General features: G+C 36.1%; 1 protein-coding gene across 5 annotated transcripts in view; it reads left to right on the top strand.

Moving 5' to 3' along the window:
* Positions 1–19,113, top strand: part of LOC140151521 (E3 ubiquitin-protein ligase TRAF7-like) — a 174,976-nt gene that overhangs the window by 142,532 nt on the left and 13,331 nt on the right. For all 5 annotated transcript variants that reach the window (XM_072173889.1, XM_072173888.1, XM_072173891.1 and 2 more), the window contains 4 exons: positions 2,869–2,988; positions 5,652–5,704; positions 6,329–6,480; positions 18,057–18,096. In XM_072173889.1, coding sequence (XP_072029990.1) covers positions 2,869–2,988; positions 5,652–5,704; positions 6,329–6,480; positions 18,057–18,096 — 365 coding nt within the window. The remainder of the gene's footprint in view (positions 1–2,868; positions 2,989–5,651; positions 5,705–6,328; positions 6,481–18,056; positions 18,097–19,113) is intronic.

Below are 19,113 nucleotides of genomic sequence, written 5' to 3'. Positions count from 1 at the left end.
AAATTAAATATTATATGGGGTGATTGGTCATTGTAGTTTGCTGGGGCGTACCACAATTTTTGAATTGCACATGCTACGATGAAGCCCGTGAGTATGATTTCAGCTAGAAACTCATTTGAATTGATTACGCTACCTTTAATGATTCTGGCCCCAAAATCATGACATTACATTATTGAAAGCCGCCCATCTGTCAATCTTAGCACACAGATAAAATGCTGTCTGTCTTCTCTATCAGTCTTTATGATGAGTGAATCATATCTGAACGTCATAAATGTCTCAATATTGTGACAAAAACTCACACAAAGTATCTTGATGTTTCCCTTTCAAAGTTATGATCCACATTGATGTTAAAGTGTGAATTTTATACTGAAATATATCCTGCGTAGGAGAGAAAATTGAAGTGTAAAGAATACAGCATATAAATTTTTATGTTCATTTGTATAATTTATTTGTGATTTAACATATCCTGTATGATTAAGTTGATTATAAAAAAATTTATATACATTATTATAGTATGACCTACTTTATAGGCATAAATAATCTGTAAAATCAGTTCAACATACTTCCATAAACATTAAAAAAGTCACATACGATTATAGTTGAGTAATATTACTTCTTGTGCATGGAGCAGACAGGTGGGTAGGGCCTGGCAGCAGCTTGTATAATTTGACATTCTATTTGAAATCCATACACCCCCTATGGAAGACAAGAACTTAATCTCCAACACAGGGAGTGTGAATTTCAAATGAGGTTATCTGAATGGATGATTCCATTTCAAACCTACACCCCCTGTGTAGGAGATTAAGGTTAAGTCTTCCATTGAGGGTGTAAGGATTTCAACTGGAATAGCCTAATTTACAAACCAGACTACTTTGCATATAATTTACATAGCTGATGAGTTCATAAATATTCATCTTATTTACTTTCCAGGTGCAAGTTATGTTAGTTTACCCTATATTTTGACATTAAAACATTATGCGATGAAATTTAAGACAATTTGAGTTGCTCAGTTAAGTACAATGATTAGAAATGATAAATGAAACGTTTCACAAATAGGGCATGAGGTTAGGATGTAAAAACAATTTTAAATTGTAGATCCCAATGAGCTTATCTATTCCTTGTTTAATGACAAGTGAAATATATGATTACAGAATGTGAAAGACAACTATCAGAAATAACACACATGAAAAGTTGTAAGAACATGAAGATGACTTGTCAAGATTAGCCATGCCATCGAGGAGGAAGTCAAAGAATCGGGTCAAAATCATAGGAAAAGAGTCAAAAATTTGACATGTATGATGGAAATCATAAAATGAGAGATGTATCAAGATTACAAGTTAATGGAAATTAAATTAAGAAGATGGACATGTGTAGAGCTGAAGAAGTCAAGATTAGTTCAGAGAGGTAGTGAACCGGTTGTAATATATCTGTGCAGTTGAATGTGTCAGCAACACAAAATATAGTAAAATCTGCTACAAGAGTCCATGTCATAACCACACAAATTTGCCTATATACATAATCTACTAAACTGGGGCTTCCATTTTGAAATGAATATCCAACTTTTGAGAGCCACATCTCCCATCAGACCCTGCTTCACTGATACACCAAAGTCCACTTAAACATGTTTTAAAAATCTATCTCAAAATTATTAATAGCAACAGACCTGGTTCTGCTTAAAAATAATTGGGTTGTGTAGTACATATGTGAGAAATTGATGATCTTCAAATTGCAAAAGCCTAATTTGATTTAAATGGTGTAAGAATTGCAGGATTCTGAATCTGGACTCAAATTATGTATTTAGTTGATATCTACAGACCAGGGAAAATACTGTCCATTAAACATATAATAATATTGATTTGAAGTCAAAAAATAATTGATATTTAGGGATAAATGAATAACCTGCACTGTGCATTTTCGCCACAAATTAAGTTTAAAATTATGACCCGATCATGGTCCAGGTGTACCAATGGTGTATCTTCATACATATGAAATGATAATTTTGTTTCCCCTGGATGTTTGCGCATATGGCGTGTTAATGTTTGCATGGTAGTGGTGGTGGTGGCATTGTCAATCCCCGTATCCAAGCATTTCCAGTGTTTCCTTCCTTCTATTGCCTCACTATCATCCTTCCTCAGGAATCTCATCTGTCAGACTTAGGCAATCTCAAGATGCAGTCTGCAGTACATACATTCAGTAGAAAACACTCCCCATATGGCTAACTGTATGCCTGCAGGTCTTCATATACTCTTTAAAAAGAAACTACTGTTTTTAGTTATAGCTGCTATTTCTCTCATCTCATTGTATTTTTGTATACATTTCAAATACGGTTGTGTAAATTTTAAATTGTGAACTTATAAAATAATATCTGTTTATCACACTCGGTGCCCACACATTAGAGAAATTTAAATACTCATTTGATGCAACTGCTGTGAATAGCAAAAAGGGTCATTGAAATCCTCAATTATTATACTCAATCGAATCTAATGAATCGTACCATTAGCAATTTATATAATTTACTCATGCAAAGTTGGAAATGGTTTCATTTATGAAAATATAATGTGTGCTTCATGGTACTTATGGGATAATCAAGTGTGTCAGATATCAGAGTATTTTGTAAAGGTGTACTATTTAAAGCATCGCTATTATTTTTGACATTTTACATTTCATGCCAATTGAATGGTGCATATGAGTAACAGGGATAGTATAAGTCATGTAGCACAACATATCCTTAAGTTCCATAAAACTAATTCAAACAAAAGTAATTTAATGTTTGTTTTGACCCTTCTTTGTTTTGTTAATTTTCAAGATCTCTTTCCAAGTGGAAACCCAATGTATATCTAATGGTATTCTTTTTGTTGTTATTTCTAGTTGAAATTGATGAGAATCAGCGAGGGATATCAGAAGAGCTAATAGATCACAGACATAACTATTCCATGGTCAACTCAGAGCTATCAATGATCAACGCAAGACTCAACTCAGGAGGAGGGGGTAAGCCAGCCTTATTGTGTATTTTTGTTTTCAGCATCATCAAAAATCATATCATGTTCTCATACATTAGAGCGGCACCGCTCCCGAGTTGACTTAAATTGAACCCCTAGCGATGCTGCCGCTTGGGCAAAGCGGTGAAGTGATCTATATATCAGCTTGCCGCTGGTCACCACTAGCGTTTCTGGTGCGACTGCACAGTGAAGCAAAATCACCTTCAAAGCGGCAAGCGGCAGGAAAGTATGAAGCCAGCATTACAGGTACCGCAGTGTAACTCAATGTCCATTGTATGAGTCAATCATCCAAAGTTGTAAATTATAAGAGTCTTAGATATCAATGTTGTCCTTAAATGACCTAGCAGTTATATTGGCGCATTGCCTGCTGCCTGTTGGCTGTATGGTCTGCCAACATAATGGCAGCATACGCAGACACCTGCTGTGGTAATAAGGAAATGATAAATGTCACTTGTTCTTGTAATACGATCAGATATAATTGATGAGATATCTAAGACTCTTAATTGCTGTATTAATGGCTGCTAATAAGGTGTCTCTATTATGTAAGTAAAGATTCAAAAGATTGCATTGGTAACAGGGTCTTGTAAAATGTGTGAGACTAAAGTGGGGTTCAAAAAGACTTGGTGACACAATCTGATCGGGCTAAAGAAGGCAATTTTGAAAATTGACTTATTATTATCATCATCATTTTGTCTTTATTTCAATATCTCAATTGCAACCTTTGGTTCAACAATCTGACTTTGCATTCAGAAAGCTCAAATGTGGAATAAAAAAAAGCATTTTAAAGTGATTCCAACACTTTATAAATTAGTTGGACTTACAAGTTAGTGTAGGTAAAAGGAAAGCAAATGTTACTTAAAAGAAAGGTGTGGTTTTAAAGGTGAACAGATCACACACTTTGTAGAGTTTACCTGTTGCGCAATATGTCCCTGAAGGTATGTACCCTTGTGTCACGTATATGTAAGGCCTAGATCCAAGTAAATCAGGTAGAATATGGATAAAATAGCATCTACAGACGATGACTAGATCAAAGACATGCCATGAATCAGCTCTTTTTATCTGCCAGTTTGGTTATGAAGTTATGATAGAATCCTGTGTCAACAACATGATGTGAAACTGACAAGCGATATATGCCATATATCTCATACACGGAATGCATGGTGCACTGTTCTGTCTTACCATATCACTTGACTGGAAGGATGTTGGCACATATAGTATTGCCAAGTTGGAAGCATCTTCTGACAAGGCAAGACTTCAAAATGACTGACACGACTCCAAGATATTAAGGATTAGTTTTAAGGTATAAGGATAAGATTAGGGTTAAGTTGAACACTATTCTTCAGTTGTTCTTTCTACCAAGCACACTGTGTAAATGTCTTACTGATTGTTTGTTTTTCCTTTGAGTTTTCTGTAAATATGTCATTCTACTACCATCAGGTAAAAGAGCTTGTTGTTCAAACCGTAAGCAAAAAAGTCAAAAGGTTGAAAATCTGCCATTTATGGCATTTCAGACATTGGCCTTTATCAGTATGCTGGCCCATGTAAAAAACAATTTGATTTAATTATTTTTGTTGAATCATATTTATTTCCATGCACATTATGTATAAGGAATCTGGTAACTATGCAAACAATGTAAACATACTGTTTTAAGAAAATGTCAAAACCAAGAGCAGTTGCTTCATTAAACAGTCCTTTGTCAAGTTATAAAGAGGATGAAATGGCATATCAAGAAGAGGGTAAAAAGTAGATTTTTTGCAGCCAATCATTTGTCAAGTTTGCAATAACTACCGTATATGCCTGCTTATTCTAGCAAGGTGTCAAAAACAAAGAAGAGTCGCAAAGTCCAATTGAATCGGGAAATGACTAGGTCTTTAGGGGATCTATAATCAGACAGATATGAAAAACTGTGATTGAATTTTTCATGAGTCAAGTAGGTAGGCAGGCACGGTTTCTATGAAAGCTGAGTTTGATCAGATGTCTGCTGGCTGCAAGGTATCTAAATAGGATATATCGGTCTTTCACCATGTATGGTGGGAGTGAATAAACTATACCGTCTGCTGAATATACTAAACAATAATGCCTCTCACCTGTGTATGCACCATTAGGGGTAGATTCATCTCCAGGTGCACCAGGTGGGTCCTTTGTTTCAAAATGAACAAACCATTTATCATAGGTGGCCAACGTGCCCTATGAGACTTACAAAGTGACCAGCGAAGCCCCCCCCCCCCCTCCAGCAAAATATGAGATGACTGCTATTTATTACAGACTCACAAATGGCCAGTACAGGAATTGCCTTAATGTAGATTGTATTTCATGGCTCTTGTCATTGAGAATACAATGTAAAACTATCTGTAAAGCATGTCATCAGTTTCTAATATGTCTAAAGGAGTGTCTCAATATTGTAATTTAATCTATGAAAGTTTCAAGTATTAAATACAGGTATTGGTTACTCTGTGAGTGTATCACATTTATAGCCGTGAAACAAATATGAACGTTACATCTTTACGCAGCATCAAGCCCATAAAAAGAAGTATAGTGCATTGCAAAAGTATGATTTCGAATGTTTTGTAATATTGTGTAAAGGTTTTTGATGATAATTATTCTTACATTGATGACACTAATAGTTTTGTTTCTCTCTTTGTTTTATTTCAGCATATGACCCACAACAACAGTATAAATGCAAAGGAACATTTGTTGGCCACCAGGTGGGTTTATAAGATAAGAATGTATTCCAATATATTAGGTTGAAATAAGCAAACTAAGTCACTCGCTGAGGAAGGTTGATGTTCATTTTGTTTTTTAGTTTAGCGTTCAAATGGAACAGCCCATCCAATGCTAAAGTTTGTTCGGTTTATATATGGCGGATTCAGGCGGAAAAAATAAGACTCATAACACCGTGTACTGATATAGAATGGCATGCACGCAGTTGGGCGCAATGCTTACGCTAGTTGTGCGTTGCGTAATGCGTGAATGGCGCACACGCTTATGTGAATTTACGCGAGCATGAGTTGGGACTTTATTGACGCGCAGTAACAAAAGCCGAATAATTTCTGCCTTATATAAGCTGAACAAACTTTAGGAATGTCATGATTTCAGCAATAGTACAATTGGTAACCGGGCAAGGTGGTAATTATAATTGCTCAATTCTCATAGTTGCCTTTGGCCCAAGTGGATCAGGTTTACACATTGCTACAAATATACATGTAATATGGTAAATTAAAAGCATTATGATGTTATACATGTTAAGTTGTATTTTGATTCCAATAGTGATTTATTGGTTTCAAGTACCTGACATATATTCCTTTTTTTCTTGGCCTCCATTAATCCAGGGTCCAGTATGGTGTCTCTGTGTATATGGCGACTACCTTTTCAGTGGGTCCTCCGACAAAACGATCAAAGTATGGGACACATGTACCAGTTACACATGTCAGAAAACATTGGAAGGGCATAATGGCATAGTGCTAGCAGTATGTGTACAAGGGTAAGTAATAGAGCAAGGAATTGAAAGGGAGGAATATGACTTCATATAGACATATATGAGACACTATGGAGAATTCGCTGTTGTAGTGCACGTTAGTAACCATTGGTTACTGCTCCAAGCCTGGGCTCATACACCTGTTCCGAATTTTGATATGCCATAGGCTTGTGTTGTGATCATTTCGATCAGTGGTTCGTAACAAAGAAAGCGTGATCCAGTTGACCTAGCAACGGTCGTATTCTAACGTGCACTATGACAGCGAATTAGATCATCAATCTTGATCTGCTGTTTGTATTGCCAATATTTTGTCTGCAACATTTAAATTGTTCAAGTGTTACATACTGGACTATATGAGTCAATTTTCTCAGTGTTGGATTCTTTAGTGCACAGACTACATGAGAGTTGGGAGGATAAATAATTCCAACCTCTTTTACAAGAGCTTCTATTTTACATATAGGCCTATTCGCCTATTGCATGGTTCTGCCACGATGCAAGGAGAGCCTCGAACTGGCATGACATAAAAGGAAGAATTACATAACTTTACGCAATGTTATATGACCTGTTCAATTCCCATTAATGCATGCTGCCAGATCGAGGCTCTCTTCGCACATGGCAGAACCATGCAGTGAGTGAATGTGATATGATAAGAGGAATGACTCTGATGTTGCTAAAATTGATTTTGAGTTATTGACAAAATATAAAAATGCTCAAATTCTTTCGTTTTTCATTAGTGATAAAGTACCCTATAACTTGGTAACCAAAAGGTCAATTTTCTTAGGGTTTGCATCAAAATGTAGCATTTCTGAAGGGGTAGTGAGTGGTGCAAAGAACTTGAAATTGAATAGTTTGACTCATTTCCCATGATTGTGTCAGATATATGGGGGGCAAAAAAAAGAATCAAATTATCTGGTCCCTTTCAAACTTAAATTATTAAGGGTGTTATGTTTGGAATTAAAAATTGATGACTGATTATGACGAATGGTAAATGCAAAATGAAATACAAATTTACTTTCAATTACCATACCTAAAATATAGGGAACAAAGTTCACACCATATAAGTCTGGATGTGAAGTGAAACTTGGTGTTTGTAGATTGTGTTATTGAGTCAGACATTGCTGACATTAATGACTGATTCATATAGAGGGTGCCAAAATTCACAAATTTAAATTTATTTGCAATTTAAAAGGTGTTATGGAGTTTGCTAAAAGGGATTAAGATTGTCAGAAGTAATGTGTTTAAAACTAAAAGGTCAAGTTCAACACTTTGCCGGTAACAGTACCTGGGATATCACAATAGTTCAGAGAAGTGAGACAGGGCAAGCCATATAGTCTCTGTCTGTAACACTGTAGGAAATGTGGCCATATTGGATTGTCAACATAGGGGCCAAAAAGTATCCCTATGGCATTTATCAGAAAGGGCCAAGATCAATTGATAAATAGCATAAGCATTGCATTACAATAAAGGTTAGAGTATGTAGCACTTAGACACCAACTCATCCCGCCAAAATCACTTAAAACAAGCATGCATTTATGCTCAAAGTTTGCTGATCATATGGTGAAATAATCTGGAGGTATGCTACTACTAGTTTCTTCATGAAACACAAACATGGTAGAGTTGGTACTCTCCTTCTCAAACCTCTTTGAGATAGCAACTCTTGTTGTTAAAGTTTGTTCGGCTGATAATTGGGGAGAATTTTTTGTTTTTTTTTACTGTACGCGTCAATAAAGTCCCAACTTAACACTTGTGTAAATTCACATATCCGTGCGCCAGTCACACATTACGTAATGTGAAACTTGCATAAATTCTGCGCCCAACTGCGTGTAAGTCATTCTATATCAATACACTACGTTATGAGTCTTGTTTTTTTTGCCAATTGTAAGCCGAACAAACTCTTAGCTGCAAACTTCTGATGTTCAATTGAGGGCATCATACTCGGCAGTGGGGTTTGACTCCCACCCTTTTTATTTTACCCCCACCCTTTTTATTGAGGCACCCTTTATACTGACAATTCCTGACCCCCACGCTTTTTGCTGAGGCACCCTTTATACTGAAAATTCTTGACCCCCACCACTTTTTGCTTTTTTCCGCTCTTTGTAAACGGACAAGTCACACGCAACATCAAGTACGCCGAATTCTGCACCTATTTCACACGTGCGAGTCCTATGTTTTTCTCTCCATTAAGTTGATACATTACGTGAACAATGCAAATTATATGTGAAAAACTACTACTGTACTGTAAAATAAGCATTTTAATGAATAACTGTACTTTTATGGCGTTCAAATGTTGTTCTTGTCATGAAACTTGCGACGCTATGTTCAGCGACTATATCCTACTTCTTCCGTGCTGCTTCGCTCAATCAATTATGCATGATAATGACGTCACTCATATACGATCAATGTAAAGAAAAATAACACGTCATGGAAAATCGGACATTTGCATATACGTAGATGCAGGGCTTCCGGGGAGGATATTGTGTACATTGCACTGGATTCACGTAAAACAAGCGCGAGCCTGCATCAAATGGAATTTTATCTTGCGACATAGTGTGCAAGTTTTGGTGATTTTTCTTGGAACTATGATTATTTTATCATTCAATAAAAAATATACTGTAAGTTGGAAGAAGCACCACGCTTTTTATTTCAATCCCACGCTTTATATCAGTCCACGCTTTTTACCCAAAAGTTTAAACCCCACGCTTTCACCAATTTTCAGAATTTCGAACCGGCACGCATTATAAAGCGTGGACTGCCGAGTGTGGGCATGTTTGTAACCTGTTAAGGCTCAAACCATTCCCCTTGTAATTTGCAAAGCTATGGTTTTTAAAGAGAGAGGAAATGAAATTTGAATATATCTGTCATTGATGCTGCCAGAATTGCTGAAGTAAGCCACATCATCGGCAATGCATAGGTTGGTGTTGCCTTGCATTGCCCATGGAGTGAGGGAGACTTTATTGACATTAATTGGTGAGATATGAGGGTTGCAAACAGGTGTCAAGGAAATATCGTGCTAAGGGAGAATAGTCTCAAACCACATCCACTGCCTGCCTGGGTATACATGGATAGCTGCGGAGTGCTTCCAACAATGCATATTGTCTATCAAATGTCACGCCATATTTGGTTTTGAGTTTTGAAGTACTGAATTATGCCTGTTGTTTTGATACATCCATATTTTTGTGAGTTGAAGTTGCAAGGTATTTTGCTTTCATGGGATGCTTTGATGACACAAATTGAGATGATCAATGGTGCACATTCTTCTGAAGTAAGATTCTTTTGAAAACTTATTATTTGCAATTTGTTTTTTGTTTGTAACAAGAAGTTCAATCCACTTAATAATCTGCACATAATCATCATGGCAACTTAAATTTATTCCCATATTTGGAATATAAAATTAGAGTGTCCTCCTTCACATGTTAAAAAATAATGCTCTCTTTGGGTTCAAAGCTTAATGTGCAAACGGAACCTTAAATGCTGTCTCATCTTTGTCTTTTCATCAAGTTGTTTGTATTTGCATTATATTTAGAAAAATGAAAATGTCAATACAGTTGGCTACTCTGTTGAGGCAGACACCCTCTGATTCTGTTAAGAATGGTGCATCATACATGGTGGCATACCTTATTGTAAAATTATGGTATAAAATGCATTACATCCAGTTTACCAACAGGCTTTGACATACAAATCTTGAAATCATGTTGATCTCTTTTTAATGTATATACAATGACTTGTGGAACTTAATATAAGTATAAAATAGGGGAAAGCAGTGAAAAGGACATGCTAATCTTCATCTCATTTTAGACCATTAAGAAATAATTTTATTTTTGCTATCATCTGTGGGGTTCACATCATTGACACTCTTACAGGACTAAGTTATATGTATTCAGTGCGTGATGTGTCATGAATTATGAAGCTTATTTCAGGAAACTTTAATTTCATGTTTCAAGTTTGTGAACCAAATTAATTTGCTGATGAATGTGCAAATTATTAAGTCGATTTAATTTCTTGTAACAAAACCCATCAGATTTCATTGCAGTAAGTTTTCTTTTAAAAAGTATTTTGCCGTCCTCTTTTCTAAAACTAGAAGGAAACATTTCAATTTGTTTTTGACTCATACTTGATTTAGGTTAGGAAGTACAAAGATTAAATTCATAACACCCCCTTATAATAGTTAAATCATGTTAGTAATAATGTAATGTGGTAAATTAACACTTTAGATGCAGTGAGATGCTTCCTTCTACAAAAGAAATCATATTTTGCGGGTTTTCCCTGGTTTGTTTTATGATTTAGAGACTTCACAGGAGACTACTGAACTAGTAGTAGGCATGTTTGTACTTATTGGATTGCATTTTTCATTAGGATTCAAAAGGTAGTTATAAAAATTTTAATTGTAAATTTTTTTGACAAATGCTTGAATTTTGCGGTCTGCATTTCACATATAGGCAGAGAAAATGCAACAAGTACAAGAGTATGTTGAGAAGAGGAACTATTAGCACCTTAGTGACATTAATATGCCTGGAAATATGGTTTAAAAATAAATCAATTTTGACTAGTGTATGTGCAATAAAAGAAAATGACACAAACCATGTGACAGTGGAAGTGTGCAACACTTTTCATGATAGGTCAATTGCTCATTTCAACACGGCTATTTAAAAAAGTTAGAAAAGTTTTGTTTCCAGCGATGCATAATGTACACAAATGTGTTTTCTCATGAGTACAAGCATTCATAGTATTGGCACATATGCTCTTGATGGGCGTAGGTCTAGTTATTCAATAATGAATTGTTGCTATTTCCTATTGAGGAAGCATTCATGTGGTATATATTTGAAAGTTTACTAGTTCACCTATTAGGTTGGAGCTGGTAGAGGGTACAGTACCTATGGAACTTGCTCATTATGCTTAAATTGAATGAGAAGTTTGTCATCAAAGTCGTCATCATAATTGATTTCCATTGCGTGGATGATGTGGACCTGTGATGCATTAGGTTAATTGTTAGCTCAATTGTACATTACTCATTTGGTAATGGAAATGAAAGTATGGGCAGTTCTAATACTTGAAAAGGTAAAGCGTAAAGGGCACATCCCAGTGTTCACATCTCTCTTTTAATGCGATTGGGCCAGACTCCTCCATGAAATGTTGCTACGGGGAGATCGCTGCACCTCCTCTATATCCCAATACATCCTGTTACCTTCCCAGCATTGAGTAAAGCCAGTACCCATTTGTACACCTGGGTGGGGAGAGGCAATAGGTGTGACAAAGAGCCTTGTCTAAGTGCACAACACATTGGCATGGTGGGGATTTGAATCCACAACCCTCAAGATTAGGAGTTAAAGTCCATGCCCACAATACTGAATTGATTGAAAAGTTAGGAATTAAGTTCAAAGTTAGAAAGCTGTTATGAAAGACTGTTGAAATTATACGAAAGAGTAAAGAACACAGTTTCACTGTTCGTTCAACCAATCAATCCCTGTAATTTGTACAGCACCTACACTAAGAAAAATTTGCACCAAGGTTTGTGGTTTGGCAGCACTCCTGGTTTGTTTTACCTCACATGGACTGACATCTCTTAAAGGCACACAATCATAAACTTCATTTATTTAAATTGAAAAGCATTGACTTTCCATGATGTATCAGTATGGTTGTTGCAGATAGTGTTGCTATTGGAGGTATGATGCTTGTCTATTTTGATGGAAAGAGTGGTATTCATATCAGCTGAAGATTTAGCACTTGTGACTAGTTTAGATAATCTAGAACGGAAATTAGGAAATTTCCACCAAAAAATGTTGCGGTTATTAGCTTTGACTATATGTTATGAGAACATAGTGTGATGTGCTCTGTATTGGGGTCAAGGAGTCAGCCCAAGATAGGTCAGGGTCAGGGGCGTGGCTTGGGTTAGGGGTACACCTGGGTGTCGTAAGGAAATGGAGGATCACAGATGGTAGGCATGGACGAGATATCACATGCAGGTGGATTGGATGTAATAGTGAGTGGAACATATATGTAGAAGGTAAAATCTTCAGTTTGTATGTATGTGAGAAGCCATTGCCAAGTTGACTTGCAGAGTTGTCATATTGAGATATTCCCTTACCCTATCTGGTACCTCAATAGTGGGTTGATGGCAGCCAACTCTGATGTACACTTCCATGCTCACAACACAGAATTGATAGTTAGACCGGTTCAATGATTTATATCGTCCACCCAAGTGAATTTTGACTGTCCCTTAGATCTTCTGCCCTCAACTTTGGTCATAAGGAAGTTCCATTCAACCATGGCTCTTGTTCTAGAGAATGCTTACTGCAAATGATGGAATTGACCCATACCTTATATCAATTGGATTGATAGATTTGTATGAAAACAAATCTTGTGGGCGACAGAATCTAACTACTGTGACTATATTTAATACGACATGACCATTTGAAAGCAACTAGTGCATCCAAAAAGCTTTGTAAACTATGCTCATGAGCAAAAAAATGAAACCAATCATGCTACACAACGTTGGTAGTAAGCAGCCAGTTGCTAAGATCAGAACTTCTGGGAAGTACGCAGTCACTATGTACGCATTATCACAATGCCTGGCACACATTAGCGCCATTCTGTCTTGAAATAGGGGGGGAGGGACATTGGACCAGAACCCGGACCAGAATTGTCAAAATGTGGCTGAAATCAACAAGAAATGGGTCATTTTGTTGCCAAAAGGTGGGGGGACATGTCCCCCTGTCGCCCCAGGATTAACGTCCATGAGCACATACACTACTGTCTGAAAATTACAAAGCAACGGTAGCTATTCAATTATACCAGATGTGTAATTGGCCATTGATCAGAATCACAAGTAAGACCACAGACTTGATCCTCTCTAACCCAGGTCAACTACATATATCTCATATCAAATAACACCAATGTTGTTCCACATCTATCACCCTGTAAACATGGTATTATTTTGATACTCATCAAATGACAGTGCATTTCTACGGATTGTGTCTCTTGATAATAACTCTTAGTGTCTGCTTGGTGGTTATTATCCTACACACTATGATGAGTACCATATGTGTGCATGTAAACTGATACATAGGCTAACTGTTATCACATGTTACAATCAATGTGTGGGGTATGTTTTGTATTACATAGAGACGGTTGTGTAATGTGGTTTGAATGCAAGATGAGATCAATGGATGGCCAGCAAAAGTTCACATCAACAGTTTAGGTGCAAGGATGATGTACGTAATGTGCTGCCTTTTGTCAATATTTGTCAATTGTTTTAAAGACTAAAAATTGTTTGTCAAAAGATGGAGGGCAGATAGTGTATGTCGGGGTGTACGTCTGGCTTTATTGGCAAGCGCCCAAAATCTATCAATAATTTGCGTTTTGCAGCTTGAGTATTGTTCAATCATCAAATCAATCAATCTTTATTTCATTCAAAATACAACAATACAATAACAGTAAAACAACACATTTGAATGAGGAGATGCTCAGAAGGCCAAAAAGGCCTGAACAAGCACCCCTTAACCTTAGCCTAAGTTTCTTAATTTGTCTAATAAAATACAATTACATACATACAAACACCCCCCCACCCTCTTTCATACATTCATGTAGAAACGAACTAAGCAGGAAAAAAATGATGAATAAAGAACATGCAGAATATAAATTAGGATTTCATAACATTTGCTCACGTGACGTATATCGCACAAGAAAGCTGACATTTTGTGAATATAGTATAAATGCTAAGAGATCAGTTAATTTTAATCGATTTTTTGTTTTAATAGTGAGTAAAAAAAAAATAAGTAAATCCAAACTAAGAGGTATTAAGTGTACATTTCTATAAGGTTTGTTTTAATTTGGGATCTAAAGAGTTTTACTGATGTAGCCGTTTTGGCATCTGTCAATCGAATGCCATTTTCTTGGCCGGCGGTTCTTATTGTTTTGTTAGCAAACTCTGTTTTTGTAAGACAGATCTTGTAATCTTCAGCGTTTCTTGTGTGATACCTGAGGTGATTCCTCTGCTCAACAAAATAACTATTGAAGGCCTTTGGTAACTGATTGGTATTATACTTGTACATAAAAGTGCTTAGTTCGAGATCATAACTATCATAAACATTAAGCAAATTGTAATTCTTGAAAATAGGGGCTGAGTGTCTTAAAAAGTGACTATTCGATATCATTCTAAGGGCTTTTTTTTTGAAGTTTGAAAATCTTTTCCAAATATTTTTGACAAGTATTTCCCCATGCTAAGATACCATAGTTTATGTAAGGAAGTATTAAAGTACAATATAGTGAATACATTATTCGCTCGGGGACAAAATGTTTCAGTTGGTTTATTACACCAACACCTCTAGATATATTCTTTGAGATGTTGGTAATATGAAATTTCCAAGTTAAATTCTCATCAATTGTCACTCCAAGAAATTTGGTCTTATTCAACCTTTCCAGGATTACATTATCTAATATAATATTTTTAGTAACATTGTACAATACGTGTGATGTTTTGTGATTTGTACCAAGCACCATATAATTAGTCTTGCTTGCATTCACTGATAGCTTATTAGCCTTAAACCAATTATTTACTTCTTTTAATTCATTGTTGATAAGATCGTATTTGGACACAATGTCCTTATGTGAATAAGTTATAGTAGTATCATCGGCAAACAAGACAAATTTTAGAATGGTGGAAGTATTTATGATATCATTAACATACAAAATGAACAATAATGGGCCTAGGATGGAGCCTTGAGGTACTCCACATATTATATCTTTATGTTCAGATTTACAAGAATTGTAATACACATACTGTTTTCTATTATGTAAGTAATCTTTAAACCATTTTAAAACGTTTCCTCTAAAACCATAATGTTCCAGTTTATGTAATAAAATACTATGGTCGATAGTGTCAAAGGCTTTTGACAAATCTAAGAAAATCCCAACAGTTGTCTCATTGTTTTCGACAGCATTACTAATTTTGTCAATAAATTCCAAGATAGCCATATAGGTAGAATGTTTAGATCTAAAGCCAAATTGCTTATCATTTAGAATTTCATATTTATCAATGTAATGTATGCATCTGTTGAACACAAGCCTTTCAAGTATTTTTGAAAAGCATGGCAGAACAGAAACTGGACGATAGTTTGAGAAAACTTCTGGATTTTCTTTCTTATAAATGGGAATTACCTTTGCGATCTTTAACTCATTTGGTACTACAAAGGTTTTTGCATGTAGCGCTTAGCACGCGTTAGCGGCACAACACGTTACACGCAGAATACAAACAACAACGCACTTTGAATCCAAATTTGCTGGGCGCATAGCGAAATCTTTCGGAGGCTCGCTATTTGCCCTCTATAAGTGAAATGCAGACATGATAGAGTCGTTATTCTTTGGTTTTACTTCATTGTTATCGGTAGTGTGAATTTACTTCTTAGTGCACATATTTCTGTTGGTGAGCGGACATGTTTTTAATATATATCAGATATGTAGCAGTTTTGTTAGGGGTTAATGATTGATATAAAACTATGTGTATTTGTCACAATGCCATTGAAGTGTTTTGAGGAAATATGTCTTTGGTTTAAGAATTGACAACTCTTGATATTGTCATAGTCAATCAGGTTGTTGATCTTGAAAGTTCTTGGTGGTGAACTGACCATGCACGTATCACCTGAGACGACTTTCAACTCTAAACGAGACAAAGTAAATGTTTTACTTCCTTCTATAGAATAATTTTGAGAATAGTTACTGGTTTTGAGAATAGTTACTAATATAACAGAGTATTCTTTTCACAACATACCATACCCAAATCTTCATAGCATTGCATAATAATTATTACTATAGAAAAATTATTAAATTTGTGTACATCGTGGAACATTCAACTACGTTTGTTACTCCGCGACTAATCATGCTAATACACAAGCGTACAGCGCTACTCTACGTGTCCATATATGCGAGGTTATCTGTGTACAACAGCTTACTACGCACAGCCACGCAAAGAGTATGTTCCACGATGTACACAAATTAAGTAATTTTTCTATAGCAGCTTGAAACTGCAAGGTTTTATTAGACCTGACCTCTGACCCATTTTACATTTTCCCAAGTTATTGAAAGTTTACTTGCAAAATTGTAAGATAGCGGTCTTCAATCTGTAATGTTTATTGACAGCCTGCTTCTTCAATAGGCAACATTATATTCTCTTGAAATGCCCAGGATTTATAGTTTTATGAACAGATATAACATTCATCTATAAATAATCTCCTATGTTGCATTTAGATGTGGCAGTCTTGTCCATAATCACTGGAAACTGATGTGTACCAATCATTTTGATACAGCAATTTTTAGCATTATAGCAAATTGTGCTAGCCAATTGAGTTTGCTATAGCAGACAATGCAAGCAGATGGTTTGGGTGCTATGAGATAAGTTGTCTCTACTCATTTTGTGCATAGAGTGTTGCCAACTTCTGCCAAATGCATCCAATTGGGCTACTTTCAAGGTGATATTTATAGTTCCTGACACCTGTGAAGCTTATACATGCCCTTTTTATCCCCAGGTGCTATTTTTTAGCTTTATCTCATTTTTTTCACTGTTCACGGTAAACAGAAATATTTCCTGGATTTTTCAACATCAACATTAAAAGGTTTTGATAATTATTTAATACTTTTTGATTGCAATTATTTTGCTTTGCTTTGGTGCAAAGCAAAATTGCATTGGATCAAAATCTGAAGTCATCTATATAGCAACACAAATGAACTTTCATGAACATTAATGTTTATACTAGCTTCCAGAGAAATATGGCAGTCTTTTGCTCTGATTGACGTGAGTGCCCTGTTAATGAGCGATATACTCAGAGCTTTGTGTTCCCTTCAAGAGCGATGCTCTGCGCCGACCGATGCTTTGATACATAATCGGCCAATCAGATTATCAGTTTGTTGTTATGATTATCAGACAACTGAATCAGCCAATCAGAACCCTACTTCCATGTTTACGCTATGCACACTCTCAAAATGTGAAGAAGTGCTTCTTTTCTATGTCAGAGACTATAGAGTAAATGCAAGGGGAATTTTCCAGTCTGAGTGCCTGCTTTGGTGGCAGGCAACCCTACATCCAGATGGTGTTTCCTCATGTTTTATGATTTGATGTCTTGATGGAGAGTGTCATAAATGGTCCAAGTGTTATCTCCTTCTTCCTGCATACATTTATTGCCTGGGTGTGGCTCACATATCAATGTGATTGGGGGAGAGGGTGTACAACAACTCAATCAATTTATAGATACGTTTTTCTCTGTAAAACTTTCTGTTGAATCATGCCTTTATTCAGATGTAGTGCAACTTCTAAATGCCAGTTTTGTATTTCTTGAAAAATAATGTACCATGTCATGTATACAAACAAAGAATGATTCCTTTCAAATGTAGTGCAACTTTGAAGGTGTTTTCCTAGAAAATGTTAATCTAGCTTTATGAGCAAAGAGACACTAACAGAAATAACCCATTCTAATACAGGTCTTCCATGTTATGGGTTGAGAATATAGCAGATATCTTTGAAAAGTGTGCAATATTTGCTAGTCCGTTCGAAAATGTTATTATGAGATTTTCTCTGTTTTTATATTTCTTTGCAGAAACAAATTATACAGTGGTTCAGCAGACTGCACAATAATGGTAAGTTCAATCAATGTAATTTCCATCAAGATTCAGGTTGTCAGCTCTATAGATAAAAGTAACTACCCAGACTCTGAGTTACTTTGAAAGGGATTGGACTATTCCAGTTGAAATCCATACACCCCTTATGGAAGGCATGACTTTAATCTCCCATACAGGCGGTATAGATTTCAAATGTAAGTCAACAATTTGGGCAACACCATTGGGCTATTCCAGTTGATCTCCATACCTTTATCTCCCACACAGGGAGTGTAGATATCAAATGGAATCACTCATTCAGGTAACCCCACTTGAAATTCACACTCCCTGTGTGGACGACTAAGGACGTGTCTTCCATAGGGAGTGTATGGATTTCAACTGGAATAATCCATTTGCGTGGTCTGTTTGCTTGTGTGGAAACAGGATTCCTATTTGTTTGTGTGAAAACAGGCTAGATATAGGCCTACTCCATAATTATGTCTTGCCTATCAGACATCAAATATACATACCACAATAAACCATCACAGCCAGGATCAGCTCCCCGAGTTCTTCTGCAGATAACTGAGGCAACAAGTTCCTTACCCAGAGGAATTTCAAGTTAACTCAATCATTTTACTAGAACAAATAAATTATCAAATGTTGGAGCATTTCTCTAGCCTTTAATGTTTCAGGTCTGCCTTCAGACTAGACAAGACCATAGACTGTGTATACTGCTATGTTCACATATTCTAATGTGTGTATTCCCCACACATCTTTAAAGTTCCTGTACTTGTGCAATGTAATGCAAGCTGCAGATTAATACAGCAATTTTCGTCCCCACACGCTAATAAAATGCCAGCACTATAAACCCTTAATAAGTGCAGATGTGTAAGGGATTTCACCTGAGCATGTTGGGTACAGGCACAGAAACCCTTGTGGGTTGGTAACTTTTCCATTGCCATGGCAACCAATTAGTTTTGGAAGTATATATATGCTCATGAGATAATGTGACCTCATTTATGTGTAATATATATATTTAACACCTGCAGTCTCAGGTAT

The sequence above is a fragment of the Amphiura filiformis genome, chromosome 4 (assembly GCF_039555335.1).
Source record: "Amphiura filiformis chromosome 4, Afil_fr2py, whole genome shotgun sequence".
NCBI lineage: Eukaryota > Metazoa > Echinodermata > Ophiuroidea > Amphilepidida > Amphiuridae > Amphiura > Amphiura filiformis.
Note: the sequence above shows the minus strand (reverse complement) of the source record. Positions and strands in the feature narration are given on the sequence as shown.